Source organism: Leptosomus discolor, chromosome 8, assembly GCF_034619465.1.
Source record: "Leptosomus discolor isolate bLepDis1 chromosome 8, bLepDis1.hap2, whole genome shotgun sequence".
Taxonomy (NCBI): Eukaryota; Metazoa; Chordata; class Aves; order Leptosomiformes; family Leptosomidae; genus Leptosomus; species Leptosomus discolor.
Window position 1 is genome coordinate 26,414,968 of NC_141398.1, and position 21,449 is coordinate 26,436,416.

At 42.2% G+C, this 21,449-nt stretch overlaps 2 protein-coding genes across 2 annotated transcripts in view; one reads left to right on the top strand and one right to left on the bottom strand.

Annotated features, from left to right (window-relative positions):
- Positions 1-2,104, bottom strand: part of DROSHA (drosha ribonuclease III) — a 70,260-nt gene extending 68,156 nt beyond the window's left edge. The window contains exon 1 of the mRNA XM_086469181.1: positions 2,091-2,104. The gene's annotated coding sequence lies outside the window, so the exon portion shown is untranslated. The remainder of the gene's footprint in view (positions 1-2,090) is intronic.
- A 138-nt stretch (positions 2,105-2,242) lies between these two features.
- On the top strand, positions 2,243-17,610 carry C8H5orf22 (chromosome 8 C5orf22 homolog). Its single transcript, XM_086469278.1, has 9 exons — positions 2,243-2,347; positions 5,323-5,468; positions 6,967-7,116; positions 9,364-9,826; positions 11,806-11,868; positions 14,041-14,162; positions 15,066-15,132; positions 15,733-15,872; positions 17,270-17,610. The coding sequence occupies exons 1-9, from the start codon at positions 2,243-2,245 to the stop codon at positions 17,400-17,402; spliced, it is 1,389 nt and encodes a 462-aa protein (XP_086325404.1). The 3' UTR covers positions 17,403-17,610.
- Positions 17,611-21,449: the final 3,839 nt, after the last annotated feature.

Genomic DNA, 21,449 nt, shown 5'->3' on the forward strand with positions numbered 1-21,449 from the left:
CACCCCAATTTAGTAAAGGTCTGAATTCAACAGATACTTCTAAGTACTTTAAGTTAGGTAGGTATATTTTTGTGGAACGAGACTACTACAGGATACAGAAAAAGTTTTATGTAGACTGTGCTGTTTCTCCAATTTCCTTGAAATAAATGTTTCCCAAAAAATCCCTCAGCTGCCTGCTTGGCCCTGTTACCTTTCCAGCAATTGCCACTGCTTCAAACAGGCTTAAGTCTTGCTCAAAACTATGCATATATTTAGTGCACTGTATTAATGTTTATAAATGAAAACTACTGTGTTTCATTAAAGTTAAAATTAATTCTTTAATTACAATGTTAGTTTCAAAATCCAGAAAAAAAGGAAAAAACACATTTAAAATAATATAAAAAAATCTTTCATGGTGTCTTGGCTGGAACAGTAGGAGAGAAAAAAATAATTAGTTAAGCAGTCACAGAAGTCAAATCCTCTTTTCCTGTAAGGGGGAGGAAAAGAAAGGAGACACACACATAATTGGAAAGATCACCAGATAAAGAAAACAAAGCCTCCTCTTTTACTGAGGCTTTGCTGATGCTGAAGTACACATACAGAATATTCTCCCACCTGCTTCCATGCAACATGACCAACCTAGACTGCTCAGAGCACTGCTTTCAGCTGCATTCTGGTGCTAGTGCTGCAGAAGATGCAGCCTGCTGAGACAGCAGACAACTTCTGGTGAGCCAAATGTAGAAAGGAAAAGAAACAAAGGGGGAAAGAACTGACATCGAGGAGGAGGAACCAAGATGATACTAAGTCTCTCCTTACAAACGCAGGGCTCAGTGGAAGCCACTGGAATTGGTGGCAGTGACGTTCATCCCCTCCAGAGCAACCGAAGGCCAAAGTGAGCAAGAACCCCACGTTTCTAGGAGGTAGCGGCCATGACAGTAAAGCCATTTGTTCCTTCCAGCCAGCCTGTGCCTGCTTAGTATGCTCCAACCTTGTAAAGGCTCTCAAAGAGAAACAAGACAAGGGAAATCTACTTCTGTTATTTGTCTGGCAACAGTGCAATCTTTTGTCATTATTAATTCTAAACTATTTGATACTGAATCAATTTTGCTTTAGTTCTCCAGTCATGGTCTTACTTAGCCCAGGCTTATAACAGAGTACTGTTTTATACTTTGCTGACATTTACATTCACATTTTATTTAAAGAGATTGAGCTAAACTCACGTTACCTCAAAGAAACTGAGCAAAGGCCATGGTGCCTTGCCTTAAAGCATGTTTCTTTTTAACATGTCATAGCATTCAAAATAAAGGTCTTGTTTATCAGCTCTCTCTTAAGTAGAGCTCTATGACTTCACCAACACCAGAGAACTGCTCTGGTTCTACCACCTTAACTTCTCTGCTTCAGAATGCACAGAAACACAGCTGTAAGAAAACACATGAAGAGATACATGAAATTATTTTAAATGCCTCAATTATTTTAAAGCTCCCTCTGCAGCAAACTTTGGTCACCTTCAATTTTCATTTAAATTTGACTAAGTTCAAAAACACTGGAAGAGACAAACTCTCCTTTTCCTGCCCCCTACAAGAAGGCATTTATTGTGCTGGTGGAAGCCGTTACGCACAGCGAGGCAACACAGGTTCCTCAAAATACACCGAAAAAAACTCTTCTCTCCCAGCAGACACACAGCTGAGGGCAACAGGGCGCAGAGACCCGGCCTCACCCAACCACCGTCCCTGTCCTCCGCCCCGCTCTGTAACGGCCTCCGACGGCCACCAGAGGGTGGGCAGACAAGAGAAGGGAGACAAACCCGGCGACGAGACGGACACCCGGCCGGGCAGGCTCGGCCGCGCCGCCTTCCCGCCGCACGGCCTCCCTGCCCACACGGAGCGCTCTCCTCGGCCGCAGGCCAGCTGCCGCGGGAGGCCCTGCCGCCCCGACCCCCACCCGCACCGAGGTGCTCGCCGGCACCGGCGCCGCCACGCCCCCTTCCCCTCACCGCCGTCCGCCCCGGCCCAGGCCCAGGCCCTCCCCGGACAACGGCGAGCAGCGCGGCCCAAGGGAAGCCCCGCCCACCCCTGGACCCCCCGGCAGGCAGCCGGGCCCGCCGAGCCCACCTGACGCCCCGCCGCCGAGGCCAGCCCGGCCCGCAGCGCTGCGGCTCCGGAAGAGGAAAGCGGTGGGAGGGCGCTGAGGGCGGAAGCACCGCCCGCCGGCCGGGAAAGAGGCTGGGCCGCGCTGTCGTGCCTCCCCCTGCGGGAGCCGCGCCATGAACGGCCCGGGCCCCGTGGCTGGCAGCGGGGAGCGGTCCCGCGGGGGCTGCCTGCGGGCCTATCCGTCGCTGCCGGTGTGGGTGGTGGAGGACCACCAGGATGTGAGTGCCTGGCGCTAGGCGGCGGGGCCGGGCAAGGCAACGGGGAGTCGTTCGGGTGGTGCATGGGGAGCGGCTTCGTTTGTTTCTTTCTTTCTCACGGTGCGGAGGCTTGCTCCGGTAGGCGGAAACGAAGGGAGGTGCCTGGTGGATCCCTGGCGGTCTCGCGAGAGGATACGCTTCCCGCGGTGTAGCCGGGGTTTCCCCGCCCCGGGCGGTTCCGTGGGGACAGCGCCCGCCTCCACAGACCTTAAAGCCGCGTTCTGTGTCTCTGCTGAAACACAGATGACGTTCAGCCCTCAAGTGACCTGAATTTCCTTCTCGATTCAGTGATTCAAGTTAATTAGTGCCGTGATCGGCTTTTGGCATCTTTTTAAGAGATTATTGCTGACCTTTTAGGGGTTTTTTATGTTGTTCTTTTTTCTTTGGGCCATAGTTGCTATATTTAAACTCAACCCTGCACAGTGTATGACATGTTGACAGCAAATTGGTAAATGCAATCACAGCCTAACAAGCAGAATGACCACCACTTGGGAAATTTTGAATTTGGAACTTCACTTTTAGTTATGTAATTAAATAAGGGGGTGAAGAGGGAGTTGATCTTAAACTGCTTTTTCTAGTTTTCTGTATGTTTTGTCTATAGTAGTGTAAGCTGAGGCCTTAGCTGTAGGTAAGCATATTCTTTACCCAGTGGTGCAAAAGCCTACTAATTTCAGTGAGGATTGCTGCAGGCATGAAGACCTTGTGGAGATAAAAATCTTATCTAATGCTATCATTGTCTTGCAAACAGAAATTTTTAGCGCAATAAAGTTTGCTGAAGAGAATTGTAAGTTCTGAACTTGTAAGTAAATAGCTTACACAGGTCATTTTTGCTAAGACTAACTGAAATGTATGATGCTATTGCAGCTGGTTTGCCACAGTAACCAAGGACTAAAAGCATTACTGTGATAGGAGTACTGACATATTGACTATTAAATAATGATTTGTCTTTGTTTTACTCTCTATTCTTCCATTTTCAGTTAACTTAAAGTCTATACATGCTAAATATATGTACTGTATTTTTAGTATATGTGCATCTACATTTGGCCTGTACCCAGGGCTAAACTATAACAGTCGCTCTATCACCCAACAACCCCTCACCAGCCAGGGAGGGGAATCAGGAAAAAGGAGAGCAGGCCCACAGGTAGAAATGAAACAGATTTAACGAAAACACCACCAATACCAACAGAGATACACAGGGTTATACTCAGCCAAATGAATAGCCAGTTGTCCCAATCAACCAAAAAGCAGTCCTCAAGAAAAGCCAGAAGAGCAGAAGAAACCCCCCCAGGAGCTCCCTCCCCATCAAACCTTCCCCCTTTATAAAGACCATGACATGATGGGATGGGCTACACCTGTGGCTCACTCAGGTCAGCTGCCCTGGCCGACTCAAAACTGCTGACAGCCTGCCTGGCATGGCTGGGCTGGGATTCTGTCCCAGCCAAACCAGGACAATGTATGTATATGCGTTGTTGGTCTATCTTGCATGAAGCATGTATGGCCTTTCATCCCAAAGTGTAAGAACTTCACAGAAATTTTATTGGTCCTTTGCTGACACTGATGTTCCTCTAGGGCAAGGCATCCTGACATGCATCATACTTTGATTAATAATAATAGCTGATGTAAAGGAAATTTTGTTGTTAATTTAAAGCAGGAGAGCTTGCAAGGTTAAAGATCCTAGTCACTCATGTCTTCCTCCATCCTCTTCTAGTCTCATAACTTGTAGCAACACTTACCTGAGATGAAACTAACTTTAGTTGCAAAGATTGTAGGTTAGGTAGTCCAGATTACTTCCTTTTTCTGAAGAAGTAAGAGTCGTGGACCAGGGGACCCTTGTTACTTTTAACTTTGTTTTATGTGGTATTACAGTGGTATACAAAAAACTGCATAGGTTGTGGGTAAACTGAGGAATACTAGACAGATGAAATACAGTCCAAATTTCTGCTGTCATGTTTTATGGTTATGCCCATGCACTAGACAGGATTTGTCATCTTAATCAATTTCATGCCAAAAAATTAGCTCAGTTTCTGTTGTAACATAGAGATCATATGTAATTTTTGTTGCCCAGACTTTTACAGTCTTCAGATTCGCTGTATGATAGGGCTGTGATTCACAGTCCTTGCTGGATTTATTCTAGCAGCTAAGGCAGTTCCTGTCCCATAGCCGTGGGAGGGACTGCATGTGCTGCAGTTCAGTATAAGAGGTATCATAAATCAGCCACCACTTTTCTCATTTTACTACCTTACATTATTGCACTTCAGTGGTTTGCTACGCCATAAATTGATGAGTTGCCTCATCTCCTGTTTTTCCCACCTTTCAGTGAAGACATTCAGCAGGGGATAAGGTCAGGCAGTTGAGAAAGGTAATCTCTCTGCTGCAGCCACTAAATTATGTAGGGATTAGGAATAAGCCATTTCTTCAAGGAGAATAGGTTGAAAGATCAGTTCAGTTTAAATGATGGTGGGGTCAGTTTTCACTCTCTATCAGTTAACTTATAAAACACAAGAAATGAGATGTTTTTATCTCCACAGCACCCAGCATGGTGAGGAAGCTTTACAGCATGGAGAAGGCAATGCAGGGGCAATGTTCTGCAGAAGAGCAAAAGCATTCCTGGGGTTCAGTTGTAAATGAAAAAAGCTAGGAATTGAGTTGAATAGTGAGCTTCTGCAAACAAGACTTCCTGTAAAGAAGAAAGAGGGAGTAGAGCTGTGATTCTTCAGCAGCTTTTCAGCTGGGGAACTCTTGAGCTCATAATGATTACAGTTCATGAGCTGTCTTGACATTGGACTTGTTTCTCCTTTGCATTGTTTTCCATCTCCTCCTCCCTCTGACCGAAATTCTAAAGGGATAAGAGTGGGACTAGTGTTTTTGCTGTTAAAGCCGTTGCGTTTTTCAGCTCACTGGTTACAATTGAAGTATTTTTATTTGTGTTGGTTTAGGTGCTGCCTTTCATCTATCGTGCCATTGGTTCAAAGCATCTTCCTGACAGTAACATCAGCTTTGTTCATCTTGATTCCCATCCAGACCTTCTCGTTCCTGTGAATATGCCTGCAGACACTGTATTTGACAAAGAAGCTCTTTTTAGGTGAGTCCTGGATACTGCATCAGAATGTTTTTAAGTCTGCTTCCTGCTGCCTTTGATTTACAGTGAATATTGGTATGATTGCATAGGACATAGGAACAAAAGAGGTGTTAAGGCAGCCTCAAGTTGTATCATCTGTCTTTTCAGTTTTGCTGAAAACATTTTTTTGGACAAAAAAGTTATGTTTGTGTTTTTTTAATGTGGTCAAATATTCAAGTTGCATATCAAGCCATTTAAGACTCACAAATTTACTTTGTTTAGTTGTTCAGTAGTATATCATGTTATTAGGCCAATTAGTAGTTCCTCTGAGTAACACGACAGCACCCTGAGTGGATGCTTTATGTCTGAAAAGCTGTGGTTTTAAAACAGCCTTTCTCTCTTCTTACTGAAAACTTGACTTTGAGATTGAAATAACATCTCCTGTGTTGACATGGTGGATATGTGAAGTTGAACAAGGTTTTCCTATTAAGATCATTAAGACCAATATTTTCCCCCAACATCTCAGGTAGATAACAAGCCACAGAGTGATCTTTGCTATTGTCTCTTTTCCTGTTTTGAAACAAGTATTGATTGCTTCAGTGTTATGGTGATTTCCAGCAATGACAAGATGATGTCATTGGTATGCAAGTCATTGTATCTGCTACCCCTAGTCAATATTTTGTTTTCTTTGTTGGATGAATAAGTTTTATGTGCTCTATTGTGGCGGATTAAGGGCACAGACTCCGAGTGGGGATAAACCGAAGACCTTTATTGTTTGCTACAGCATCATTATATACTTTTCTCTACCAGCACACGCGCCACTAAGTAAGCTGTAATTGGTGTACAGGCATCGTCTACCCGCCACTACCGCTAACCCCATTGGCTGCTGTCCTGCAGGCTTGTGCTCCTCTGTGTCTAAGGGTCTGCACCTGTTTACTTCCCTATTGTCTTCCTTTACTCTCATTCAAGGCTCAGGGCAGGAGCTGCCTGAATCCTGTAAACTCTTTCCAACCCTTCTCTCCTTGTTCCTCCTCACTCTATCATGCACCTAAAAGTACGGGGTGTTGATAATCAGGAAAATTGCTATTCTGTAGGTTCTGATAGACTCACTTTAATTACTGAGATTATATTTGAACTCTACTTAGAGCAGATTACAGTAAAGTACTCCCTTGAGGTCAATTTGAAGTTATTTAGAACAGTGTTGTTGATGCTCCTTGTACTTTCCTCTGTGTGATGTATCAAGAGAAAAAGGACAGCAAATCCATGCCGTACTAAGAGTGAAGCTGATTGCAGTCTATAATCCTAACTCTTTGAATTCTACCGTAGACTTTTTTGGTCTGTTTTAGGAATAAAATTTCCTCCTTCTGTTTCTCTGATGATGTGAACCTTACACAGAGTACTAATTTCAGATTATTTGCATGGGGGCTTTCAAAATGTGGAAGATGTTTGTTGGGTTCTCGATCGTGTTTTACTTACAGGGAAAGTAACAGTAATATCTCCAGTTTTTCTTCATTCATTACAGTGAATTAAGTATTGAGAACTGGATTATGCCTGCTGTTTACGCTGGCCATATTTCTCAAGTAGTATGGCTTCACCCACCCTGGGCTCAGCAGATATCAGAAGGAAAACACCATTTTTTAATTGGGAAAGACATATCAACAACTACAATCAGGTAAGTTGTCTGCTGTCATACGCTAATAATATAAATACTATCTCTATAGTTTTCATGGGTGGTTTTTTTGTATTCTTGGATAAAGATGAAAATTTAATTTATATTTATGAGTTCCTTAGGACCAAATATGACTGACTATTTGTGTGAGTGGGTACAGGTAAAATTGTGTCTTAAATTCTTTTTTTATGGGTAGTTCTAGATACTCACATTTCATTTTAGCTACCCAAGTTCTAAATTAGTTCTCTCCATTAAAGTCAAAATCTCAGAAAGCAGTAATTTTTAACAGAGGATTTTGGTAACAGAGGGCAGCAGTTAGATCCTCCCCAATCTTCCCTTATAAGGACAAAACAAACCCAGTTCCCTCAGCTTCCCGGTCACGTGCTCCAGCCTTCTTAGCAGCCCTTCTTCAGTTTGTTGTCATCTTTCTTGTCCTGGAGGCCCAAACTTGGGCAGAGTATGATAAATGTGACCTCACTGGTGTTGAATAAGAGGAAAAATCTCATGTGTGTTCTTTTATTTGTTTGGGGGGGATGTTGTTTTTTCCAGCTAATCTACTAGTTAAGCACTGAAACAGGGACAGAGGAAGACAGAAAATTCTCTACTCTGATCAAAACTCAACTGGATGAGACCCTGGGCAGCCTCATCTACCTTTGAAGCTCGTTCCGCTTCAATTAGGTGATTGACAAGAGACTTCCAGATGTCCCATCCAATCTTACCTATTCTGTGATTGACCATAATTCTGCAGGATGAAGTCAATGACAATTTCGCATTCACCATATTCACTGCATTGTGATTTTGTACAGCTTGAATGGACATTTACAAATCGCCCCTCTTGTCAGCATACCAGAATAAATCATTTGAAGCAAGTTTAACAGAAGACAGCAGAGAAATGATTTGGTTTACCACCTAAAAACCACAGAAGCTCTACAATTCTGAATCTGAGGCCTCTAAAGTACACCTAAATAAGACAAAAGCTAGTGCTTTCAGTTACATTTAACCATGAGAACTAGCACATGTATAGAAATACTTCATGGTGGCTGAATAACTCTCCCACAGATCCTCTGGTCACCTTAGCAACCTTGAAAACAAAAAATTTCAAGCTGCCTTTTGAAGACAGTCAGGTATCTTTTCTTCAGGTTCTAGGCTTACAAAAATCATTAAGGAAGAAAGGGAAAGAGTCCTCAGAAATATGAACTTCCTAAAAGTTTTGTTGACAGCAGGTGGCTGGATAGGCAATAGATACCTTAGTTAGTCTTCCACTAAGGGAAAGGCTGTAGCATGAGCTCGTGTTGAACCTTGGAGAATTTCTGAAAAGACACCCTGTGAATGCCCCATCAATAAGACGAAGTTGTGATCCAAGCTCTCACCTTAGCAGGCTTAGAATAATCCAGCCATAAGATACGGGGAAACTAAACTTCAAATTTCTGCTGCTCATGAAAATATTCATCTTTGTGATTGATTGATGGTGATACCCTGTAATCAAATGAGGCCTTTACACACATGAGCACAAGTTCACGCTTCTTCTTAAACTTGTTTTTTAATCTGAATTTATGATGCTTAAGGTTTAAGGTACTGAAATATGGCTTGAAAATAATATTCTTTAAATGTTCACTGTAAATGGAATTTTTATTGTTGTTTTTTGTTTGTTTGTTTGTTTTAATTAAGTGGATTCCATTGATATTCACCCTTGAGCTATCTGCTCTCCTCCACTTAGAACAGGGAATCTATATCAGTGATAAAGAAAAGTTAAGTGCTACTATTAATTCATAATATTTTGCTTTTACTAAGTCAATATCCATGCATTTCAGAGAAATTCTCAAATGCAACTAACAGAATTTTCCTTAAAAATAGGCAATCCAAGAAAAAATATGCATAACTTTGAAGTCTTATATGCCATAATATTGACAGTATCTTTAAATTCTGAATATTGCCTTTAAAATGTAGTTCATTGGCAAATTAATCTTACTAGCACATAATAGGATCTTTTTCTTATGCATAAAAAACCATGTAGGGCTATCATAAAAAATATAGAGTGAATTTTAATATATTGATTCAGCAATAAAGAAGTATAAAAACTTCAAGTACAAAACCTGTGGATTAAACTAAATAATTTTGTGTACACAGTTTTATTGCTTTTGTTGCCCATCAATCATGTATTCATTCTTTTCAGAATCCCTTAAGCATACATGCTTTTTCCTAAGCTCTTTGCAAAGATGTATATTAATTGTGAGTTATTGTCAATTGTAGGGTTACAGGTACAGATCATTACTTTTTAAGCGATGGTCTTTATGTCCCCGCTGATCAGCTAGAAAACCAGAAGCCTTTAAATTTACACGTCATTCTCATCAATCCTGCTGAAGCATCAAACACGCAGGAAGAAAATGGCGAAGTAGCATCTGCTAAGAGACTGAAGCTAAATACAGATGATGCAGCAAGCACCACTTCTTCCTCTTCAGCAGTGGCTCCTGGTGACCTTGATCACAGCACCCCAGGTCTGAAGAAAAAGGAAGTACAAAATGCAGGTGCCCCGAAAAAGGCGGAAACATTGTCAAGGTGCTCAGCTTCAAGCTCTCTCAGAAACAGTGAATGCTCAATAAGGGAAGTTGTTCAAGATGTCTGCCAAATACTGCAGAAAGGGGATGCATATGTTTTAGACATTGACTTAGATTTTTTTTCAGTTAAAAATCCGTTCAAAGAAATGTACACACAGGTAAGCATGACAATGGAGAACGCCTCTTGCCATTCACAGAAGAGTGCCAGTCCTAGCATTATGTCTATGCAGAAACTTTAATCTAAGCTTAATTATCAGATCAGCTGATCATGATTAATGAATCATGGTTATATTCTAAGAGAGCATACACTCCAAAGAAGTACAACAACATAATAGGGGTAAATCCTTGTATTTGAAATAGGTATCGAGTGCACGTTGAAGCTTAAGGGAGTATGGCTCACTTCTGCTTGTTGCTTGGGACACAAAAACTACGCTTGGGTTTCCAAAGGTAATGTTCCAAATACCCACAGCAAGATTCATCAGGGAGGGATGGCAGATTGTGTCATTGTTTAGCCCCGAAGAGTGGTAAATTGTCCTGATAAGAGGCTGTTACTCTCTTTTCCTTTGTCTGGACTGCTGAGTATAAGGGTGAGCGAGCAGCTGGTGTCTCTGGTGCTATGGTTCTGAGCTTAAGACTCTGCCTTGTATTCCATTTGTAACTTGCCTGCACAGCAAAGGTACCTTACCTGTATAGAGTCATAAATATGTAGATCCTCAAACATGCAAAGCAGTTAGCAGCTTTTCTTGATGCGAGTAGGATTTTTAGGAACTAACTAGTCTGCCTTGAAAATTGGGTGTGGCATTTGCGTTTACAAATTCTGCAATATCCTCACTGTTTTAGCATTTAAATCTCGCTTTAACACTGTCTTAACTAGAGCCTATGCTGAAGAACATCTGACATCTTTGAGTTTCAGCTATACTACTGCTTCCTTGTTCACTGTAAAGAAGTGAATATAGTATCCCTGATCTCTGTTAGCTTCTGACCTTCAGTATTTATGATCACAGTATCCAGCAATGCCAGTTGTTCTGAATCACAGAAAGAAGTGTACAGCAAAGGGAAAGCACTGTGGGGGTCTTGCCGTATAAGAATAAAATTAAGTACATCTAGTAGGTAAAATACATTCTGGATAAAATAGTGGAGGAGTTTTGGGGCGAATTTTTGTTTGGATTATTTTAGGGGGGTTGGTGTGGTGTGGTGGTGTGGTTTTTTTGTTTTGTTTCTTGTGCTTTAGTGTTATGCTATGATAGGTTCTCAGTTCTAGGGAAAAATTTTGGAACTGGACTTCTGCAGAGCACCCAGTATACCTTTTTTGATACAATGACTTCATTTGTGGTTAGTATTCCTTAATAGGTTCCTCTATGGTAAATTATGATAATTCCATCTGAAAGTTTTTCACAAGTCAACACTTGAACTGTAAGAATACAAGAAAAAGCTAAAAAGCAGATATTGATCATCAATAAAGAAAAGTACTGTCTTCCCACCAAAAACCTCTAAAATCCATAATATTGCCCTAAAGATGCTTTGTATTTCTGTAAAAACTTGACTAGTCTACCCTTTCTTTCATTTCTACTCCTGAAAAATTCATGAGAGTTGACCTTTTGAATGCTGTTAAATAAATAATAAGATCTGTTTATCCTTGGTTAATTAAACCTGAATATTGTCGAGGAGTAGGGCTGACGAGCCCCTGTAATAGTTTACTTGTGAATGCGGCCAACCAGCCTGAAGCTTCCACCTGTCCAGTTTTCCTTTACAGCCGTACTCCCCGGTTGGTTTTGTCTAAATCTGCTATCTCAGTTTTACTCAGCGTGTCATTGGGACCATAGTTCGGCAAAACGTACGTTCAGTTTCAGAGACTCTCCAACTAACGGGCTGTAACTACTTAGCTTTTAAAGCTGTGTTCTTGGAGTCAGGTTTAAAGTGAAGCAGTTGCAAAATGTCTGGCTGAGGGCATGAAGCATTGCTTTCTCAAGCCTCGTAGCCTCTTCCTCACCTGCATTTATAGAGCGTTGCCTGCAGTACTAGAGTAGAGGAATGGTCTTAGTGATCAAGTTCTTTTTTTGAAGAAGGAGGGCTTTGAGGATTTTGTTTGTCATTTGAAGAGCCTAATTTCTTGCCTCTCTTTTCTTCTTTTTCAAAGACAGAATATGAGCTTTTGCAAGAGTTGTACAATTTCAAGAAGCCACATGGAAACGCAACAGAGGTATGGCATTTCCTTGTGGGATGTACGAGGGAATGATTCTTTTGATTTACCCAATAAAAATGAGTTACGACAAGGAAGAACCTATGAAAGGTGCTTCATGAAGTGGTCCCCAATTAAGCTGTGCAGCACCCTGAATGCTTATCAGCAGCATCTTGGGAGTTCTTCCCATCAAACATTTTGGTTATAACGTGTGAACTGCATAAACACTTAGCGTGAGGGTGAAAATTAATTTCTGTAAACAAGTGCTAATTGACAGGGAAGGAATGAAAACATAGTAAGTCATCTGCAACCTTGTTCTTTTTATGGCTCAACAGGGCCTTGGTTTGGGTTTTTTTTTTGGCTTCGGGTTTTTTTTGTGTTTGTTGGGATTTTTTTTTCCCCTTCCCTCCAGGCTCTCCCCTTCCTTGACGTAGTTGCTCTTCCTTGATAGTCAGAGCTGTGCTGAGTGCCTAACTGGTGTTTTACCTGTTCCGTTAGACGTGGCGAGGACGGTGTTCTGCCACTGTAGTGCACTTCTCATTGTATGCGTTGTGTGAATCATGGAAATGTAATTCTGCTGTAGCTGCCAAAATAGCCATTCAGCCCTGAGCCCAAACCACAGACACAGCCATGTTAATGGTCATTACACCAGGTTGTTTCTAAACAAGAGCTTGTCTTTGCTTTCCTAATCTCTGAACACTCTTACAAGAGGTGCAACACATACAATTATCACAGATCAATGAATCCTAATTAATATGTATGTATAAAGTAATGGAGATAGGTGGAAGACGATTGTCAAATGGATTTTCATATTTCTTAGTCAATCAGCAACAAAAACAGTTACCTGTTGAAAAGGTACTTAAATGTGAAAGCGGTAAATGCTTGTGATTTAAGTTCCCAACAGGATTTCAGGGCATAAGTTGTTTACAAAAGGCTGCGAATTTACAGGAGGCAACCGAAACGGTTAGCAGACAGTCAGTAATGGATAGGTACAGAACTGAGCAAGGCAAGACCAGATTCATGGGTGGTTTTACAGCAAGACAGTCAATTTAAAGGGTTTGAAGGTAGAAAACTAGGGAACTTTGTGTTTTTCAACGTTTCAGAAAATATCTTAGATGTCTAGTCTTGTAAAATTCCACAGTACGGTTACATTGCTATCATACTACAGGAGAATACTGTGTTGGTTTGGGTTTTTGGTTTGGTTTTGGTTTTTACGTAGTATAGTGGGGGATCGGATGTGCCTTTAAGGTTAGCTACTGATGATGCTTAGAAAAGTGTCTTATTCATACCCCAGGACAGGATCATAACACTGTACTTCATGAATGATTGATACCTCCTCAGTTCCTCTTAAAAATTAGCCCAAGGTTGACACCACCGTCCAAGAGAAGCACCATCTCTTACATGATACAGCCAGCAGAATCCTAAGAGGGAATTGTTTTGTTCTTAATTGTTACATCTATTCCAAAGTGCTCTTTAATTTCCTTCACACACCACTGCACTGAGCATTTTTAATACCAAGTTTGCCACACACTGCTTTTCATTTGATATGTTATGTATGATCTCTTTCTGCAAATGTTTGGATGCACAACTGTACTTATGTATGTATCCTCACTCCAAGAAGATTTCCTCTTTATGTCTTCTGAACTTTTTAAGAAATGGCATAAAACTTTGCAGGATCAGAGAAATAACTGACATTTTAAATTAATTCCATGCCTTTTTAGACACGCAGAGTTGGAAGAGCCTCAAAACATCAAATTTTGTTTTGTTTTTCTGAAAATGCATTTGATTTAATAATATTTTTTTAACTTAAAATTAAATCCTCCTTTCATCTTAAAATGTGAAGCTTGTACTCATCTGAGCATTTCAGTGCTATAGAAACAAATCCAAGAATTATTCATATACAGTTTCTTAGCTCTCCCCAGTGTATTCTGTCAGAATGTAGATGTGGCTTTTTTTTATTTGTTGTGCGAAAGACAGAGCAAAGAGAGGTGATTTATTCTGAAGGTATAACAGCTTCATCAGGCATTCATTCTGATCCTCTTGAAAAGATATTCTGTAGTGATGAATCAGTTGTTTTGGATTCCCTGCTTCCAGTAGATCAGTCATTTCAGAATTTAAATCATAGAGTAAGCCATGACATTCTTACCTTTTTTTTTTTTTTCCTAACATACTTTTATGTGTGCTTATTTAAAGGAAGGGTTGCTGGATTGTGTTGAAAACCGTGTTCATCAGCTGGAAGATCTGGAAGCAGCATTTGCAGATTTGTGTGACAGTGATGATGAAGAGACCCTACAGAAGTGGGCTTCATATCCTGGGTAGGAGATTTCTAAGTGGCTTAAAATGCAAACAGTAGTTTGTGAACTGATTAGCCCAGCACTTTGCTAACAGGAAAGGAGAGAGGCTGGGTAGGATCTATGCAAGGCTGCCATTTTTCCTTTAGTTCTAGAGGAGAAAGAGGCAGACAAAAATAAGGAAAGGCAGTCTGCTCTCCTCAGTGCTATGTTAAGCTTTCCAAGATGAGCCTTGTACAGCTTCATGCAAATTCCGTTGTCTGTGGAGGCAGACACATTTGGTGACTAAAAATTTAGTGATCTGTGGGAAGTAGAGCACTCAAAAAAAGTTACAAACTATGGAAGATATGGAGGATGACTTCTTTGGTGCTCCCAAAGGTTCTGCTTTCTGTGGAAAAATGAAGTGAAAGAAAGGCTGTACGTGAGCAACAGCATCCACAAAACATCTCAGCAGTGTCCATTATGCTTATGCTTTTAAACTAGATGTTTTCAGCTGAAAAGAAACAGCAGAAGTCTGAGCTTTCCCTTGATAGGGAAATCACTCGTTTTCCCCCATCCAATGCAGCAGTTACTGCCAGACCTGTGTAACAGTGACCACAAGCATTTCCTAGCAAGTTCATATGACTTTGAGCTACAACAGCTTCTGTCCAGGTCTGCCCTAGAAGAAGTGCAAAGAGGTCTTGCCAGAGGCAGGTGTGAGTATAGGGGCTTTCTAAGAAAGACCTGGTGAAACAGTACAGTGGTACTGATAATTTCCATTTTTCTCAGGTGCAGGATGACACAGAGAGGCAAGTTTAATTTTCAAATACTAGGCCATGATAACTTCTACTTCTTCTCTCTCTCTCTCTCTCTCTCACCACTTAAGGTAAATATATGTATTTTTTTCAACTGTTTATGTAACAAGTTTTGGTTCTGTTTTAACTCCAGAATGAAGCCACTTGTTCAGCTAGTTCACAGTTTGAAAACCAGGATGGAAAGCCCAGACTATGAAATGGTAGGTGACTAGGTAAAAGAGCAGAAAATAGACTGATTTCAAAAGCATAGCTTCAACAGGGAGGTAGAAGATCATGCGTCATTTCAGACTTGCTTCTTGATTCAGGACTTAGCAAGAATTTTGGTAGTTTTCCTTTTGTTTAATGTCTCATTTCTTAGGCCAGCTTTTGTTTTTAAAACTTCTAAAATCCTGCTCTGGTTTAATATTTAGGCAACATTAATGTGATCTTTTAGGACTGCGACATCTCAGGCTGCTTCCTGTGAAGGAGGGTTTCATTTCACCTGGGTCTGTTGATATACTTTATAGAACTTAACTTGAGGTACCTATTTGTAAAAGATCAGACCTAACATCTTCAAGGGCTGCAGCACACTCTGAATTCATGGGAGGGGTACAGTGTACTGGAGATAATGAAACAATTCATACAACCTCCAGAATTTTATTTGTTTTGTTTAAAGAACAAGTTGCAGAAAAATAACACTACCTGCCTGAAGAAGTATAAGTTACCTACTGGACTCATGATGGTATCTTAGAGCCTTTTTACACATAATCTATATCAATAATTCATCAACAGAAGTAAATCTCTGTTTAATTTACATGTAGGTCCATCAGGCTGGTCTGACCTGTGATTATATGGAACTTCCTCACCATGTTAGCACTGAAGAGGAGATCGAAGGCCTCATGCAATCCATTAAAGTTCTACTAAAAGATATACCTGAGCCCACACTCGTGACAGTTGCTCGGTAAGACTATGTAGATACTTTAAAACACTCAGGCTGTGCTTACGAAGCTAAATAATTCTATCAATATAGCACTGATTGACACATCTTAAATTCTGTCTTGAAGTGGAAGCCTAACAGTATAGTGAAAATTGACATTTGAAAATGTTGATGATAAGGCAGTGACAGTACCTACACAACTAAAGGAAGGTTCTACACTGCTGGCTGGTTTTACTGGGCTTTAGAGTAGCTAGCACAGATTTCAAAAGCAGTGAAAACATGATGACTTGATGAGCTCCAGCACAGGCTCTGTGAAGCCTGTGATGAGGCCTTGTGTGTGTTGAGATTGATAGCTGTTACTGGGTTCATACATTTCCACTATTTTTATTACTTGTGATAGTTAGAGCAAAGCTAGCTTGGACAAACCTGCGTGGGCTGAAATCACACCTTCCTTACTCTCTTGCAGTAGGGTTTATTGTACGACAGATGGAATTTCTCTTTTTCAGTGAAACTTCTGATGGAAGTCGTTTTTGTCTAATAAGCTGAAAGGGATTTATATTCTGGAAAGCTCTAGTAAAGCTTTGTATGGGGTAAAAGTTCTGCTTCCATGAGTGTAAGGGTATTATTTGGGAGAACAGGATGGAGTTTGGGGTCGGAGACCTGGAAGAACCGGGGATCTGTCCTGGGAGAACTTCATTTGAAGACCATAGTGTACCTGTTAAGAAATTGTTGTAATTTAATCACTTCAAAAATACTAAGCATGACCTTAGAGGGCAGGCAACAATAGTAGAAGCTGAAATGAAATTGGTTTTGTCAACAAGAAACAGCATGGCTAATACCTACAATAAAAGAAAGCTGTATTTCTTGTGCCAGCTGCAGGGTTATCATCCACTGCTGCAGAGAAAATACATAATTGTTTATGTAGATTTGACAGAATTAAAAACCAAGAAGTGTCAGCTCCGCTTTTTTACTAGTATCCGTTTGCAGTTCACTAATAGATGCTATAAATAAAGTTAGATCCCAGGGATTGTGAAGATTTGTTTTTCAAGTTTTCCTACCTGATTTACTAGTAGCATTTGAATTTTTCAGTCTTAACTTTCCACCAGTCCTTTAATGAGATCATTTGTTTGAACCTTGATGGCCAACATGCTCTGTGTCAGAGTCAGGAAGATGGTAGAATCAGAAGGATGAACGGGTCACATTCCTGATCTGCTCCAGACTTTCTGTTCAACTTGCAGCAAACTGGTCCTGTGGAAAGTGACGAGAAGAAGCAGGGCACTACACTTTGAAGGGATACTGGAGGCAGAACTTAACACAGTTGGAAGTAGCTTCAGCCTAGACACAGAGCATTACAAGTATACAAACTGGTGATGGTGGTGCTACCAGTACTCTCTCACGTTTTTTTCAATTCCTTGTTACAGATCAAGTTTGGATGACTATTGCCCTTCAGAGCAGGTTGACATCATTCAAGAGAAGGTTCTCAATTTACTAAGTTCAGTGTATGGCACTCTGGATGTGCACTTAGATTACTCAAGCACCTCATCTTCTTTGTGACCTTTCTTCATGTATTGCCCTCTAATGCAGTGGATTAATGTAAATTGCATATTAACTATGGCTGCAAGAGGAAAAAGACTGTTATTTCAGCAGGTGGCACTAGAATCCAGGCTGACCAAGAGCTAGTTTTGAGTTGCATCAATTTCTCCGAGTCAGCTGCATCTGAACTGTTACCTGTTTGGCTTTCTTCAGATTAGTTCATTTTTTATTATTGTTACTGTCTTGCTTGTTCTTAAAATTGGTGCAAGAGAAACTATCTTTTGTCCATAAAATGTATTTTTTCACATGATTTCTTTAAATGTCTGTAAAAATATCTCTCTATATATAACTTCTTAAAATAAATTTATTTCTTTTATGTAATTAAATTTTTGATGGAGTTTGGCGAGTAACAGATGTGTTCCTGAGTTGTGTTGTACCTTTAAAAAAATTATCTCAATAATGGCATGAAGGCATTACGTTTACATAGTGATCTTTCTTAACTGCTGTGCTTGAGATGACTAGGCATCCCTGTCTCATTTCTCTGGAGCAGTTTATGGCTTCTGCCCCATCCACAGAATATAATTTCTATTTATACTCTGTTGCATTAATATTATCTTATTTGCTTTAGTGTATTTCATTGGTGACTCAGATAATATCCCTAATATACAGACTATTGGCTTGGTATTTTTCATTTTTACATATTTTTGAGGATAAAAAGTATGCATGCATGTACATGTTTCTATCTGTTAAATCCTGTAATGAGTTGAATTGATGTTTTCTTCAGAAAGAAAGATTTAACTTCACTGAAGTCAGCAGCAAAACCTTCTGTGCCAGGTTTTCGCTCATTTTAGTATTGCTATTTGGAAAATAACAGTTTTAGAACCATTTAATTTAGTAAGCAATCTGGTTCTAGAGAAAATTGCCACTTCCAGAGGGGAAAAACCCCAAAGGGTTTATTTGAGAATGAAACAGAAATGGAAAAGAGAAAATGCCACCTAGAATAGTGTCTTTTATTTTGAATAAATTTTGCTTGTAATTTCTTCTGAAATGGTTACGTTCATTTGTTAACATTAGTGTTTGCTTTACAGAGCCTTTGTGCACTTTTACAGTTTTTAACTACTTCTGCTGTTGAGATAAATGTAAATGTATAATTATTTTAAAATATTTCTTCCAGTAGAATAAATTCCATGACCATGGACCCATTTTCTTCGTGCTTATGCATTCTGTCACAAAGATGTGGCTAGCGTTGGATCCAAGATCCTTAATACTTTGTAAACAGCCATACATTGTGTACAGAAACTGTGGTGGTTTGGCCCTGGCCAGATGCCAGGTGCCCACCAAAGCCACTCTGTCACTCCCCCTCCTCAACTGGACAGGGAAGAGGGAAAAAAAAAATAACAACAGGCTTGTGGGGTCGAGATAAGGACAGGGAGATCACTCAACATTTACCGTCACGGGCAAAACAGACTCAACTTCAGGAAAATGTAATTTATTACCAATTAACTGAGAGAGGAGTAACAAGAAATAAAACCAAATCTTAAAACACCTTCCCCTCCACCCCTCCCTTCTTTCCTGGGCTTAACTTTGATCCCGATTTCTCCCACCTCCCACTGAGCAGCACAGGGGGAAACAGGGAATGGGGGTTGTGGTCAGTTCATCACTCTTGTTTTCTGCCGCTCCTTCCTCCTCAGGGGGAGGACTCCTCACACGCTTCTCCTGTTCCTGTATGGGGTCCCCCTCATGGGAGAAAGTCCTCCATGACTTCTCCAGTGTGAGTCCTTCCCACGGGCTACAGTTCTTCATGAACTGCTCCAACGTGGGTCTCCCTCATGGTATGCAGTCCTTCAGGAACCGACTGCTCCAGTGTGAGACCCACTCACGGGGTCTCTAGCAGCAAACCTGCTCCAGCGTGGGCTTCTCTCTCTCCACGGGCCACAGGTCCTGCCAGGAGCCTGCTCCGGTGCAGGCTTCCCACAGGTTCACAGCTTCCTTCAGGTGTCTACCTACTCCGGCGTGGGGGCCCTCCACAGGGTGTAGGCAGTCATCTGCTCCACCGCCCATGGGCTGCAGTGGGACAGCCTGCTTCACTGTGGTCTTCACCATAGGCTGCAGGGGAATCGCTGCTCCGGTGCCTGGAACGTCTCCTCCCCCTCCTTCTTCACTGACCTTGGTGTCTGCAGAATGTTTCTCTCACATATTCTCACTCGTCTCTCCCGCTGCAATTACTGCTGCGCAACAACTTTTCTCTTTCTTAAATACATTATCACAGAGGTGCTACCGCTGTCGCTGATTGGCTCAGCCTTGGCCAGCAGCGGGTCCGTCTTAAAGCCGGCTGGCATTGGCTATAGCTGATATAGGGAAACTTCTAGCAACTTCATACAGAAGCCACCCCTGTAACCCCCCCGCTACCAAAACCTTGCCACGCACACACAAACCTGTTACAGAAACGAAGTGGAGTCAGAGCATGTACTGCTTGTGTAAAGTTTTTGGGTTTTTTTAAAGAAAGCGATGGTCTTTGCTGGGCTTAGAATAAGGTTGTAGAAAACAAAACCAACATTGGATCAAAGGTGCCAGGGCTACTCCTGCACTGTGGGGAAGGATGTTAGCCCCAGAACGAGAAGCATGCAGGGTGCGATAGCGCAGATCTGCCCGGCTAACTGATATTCTCTCTGCGTGACCCACAGCAGAGCCGCTCCAGCACATCACCCTGTGAACCGAGCGCGGGTGCCCGGCCGCCGCCGGCCCCGGGGCCATCTCTGCCGGGCGGCCCCCGGGCGGCCCCGCGCCGGCCCCACCCGGTTCCCGCCGGCTCCAGCGGCCCCAGTGCGGGGCACAGCCGAACCCCTTGGCCACGGGCGGGCGCCGCGGGGCCAGCCCGGGTCAGAGCGGGCACAGCGCTGCCCGGCAGCCGGGGCTGAGGGGAACCGGGGGAGAAACGGCCCTGCGAGCCCCGCGGGAAGAGCGGCGGGAGGGGCGGAGGGGCTCCGGGCCCCCGACAGAGACGCCCCGGCGGCCCCGGGAGAGACCCCGCTGGGCAGGACCTTCCCTGCAGCCCCTGGCGGATGACCGTACCAGAGGAGGTGGATATTTCCTGAAGGAACTGCAGCCCATAGAGCACCTCATGTTGGAGCTGGGGAGAAGTGTGAGGAGGAAGGAGTAGCAGGGAGAAGCTGTTTCCTGTCCTGTCCCATCAGGGTCCTTCAAGCTGTCCAGAGCATTTTCTGGGGCTCAAATATCCGGGCACTGGCCCAGACAACACAGATCCATGGAGCCATGGCTGTAACCAGGGTGACTTTTCCCCACCATTCCCCCGATCTGTACTAGCATTTCTCATGCAGGGATGTGCCCAGGCTCCCAAGTCAGCCTGGTGACTCTCTAATGCTCCAGTGGTTTCCAAAAGGAGTAACAGTGGAAATGGGAGGTCCTTGGCTATACATGACAATGCAATGAGGCAGACAACCCTCACAGGATAGCTGGAGGAACATGGGGAAAAGTTGGTGCTACTGAGCCAGATGTCTGGCCCATGTTTCTGACTACAAGAGGAAAGATGCGTCAGTCTTCGACTGAGCTCATTTATGATTATGGTGGGTTAACCCCACCATCCAATCCAGGTGATCTAGATTTAGATCTAGATATATAGATATGGACTATTTTCAACTTTGAATCAAATCAGTTTCTTGGCTTAGAAGATTTTTCTGTAAGGATCTTTCCTTGCTTTTTACAGCATGCAATTTACTTGTCCCAAGGAAAGATCCTTACAGAAAAATCACATGCCTTGCAAAATTTACCTTTAAATCAGTCCCCCTCTTCTGTACTTTCCTGAGTGAAGCAAGAATGATGGCTTGAACTCTGTTTGGCACAACACAATATTGTGATTCTTGTAAGAGATGGTGCTTCTCTTGGACGGTGGTGTCAACCTTGGGCTAATTTTTAAGAGGAACTGAGGAGGTATCAATCATTCATGAAGTACAGTGTTATGATCCTGTCCTGGGGTATGAATAAGACACTTTTCTAAGCATCATCAGTAGCTAACCTTAAAGGCACATCCGATCCCCCACTATACTACGT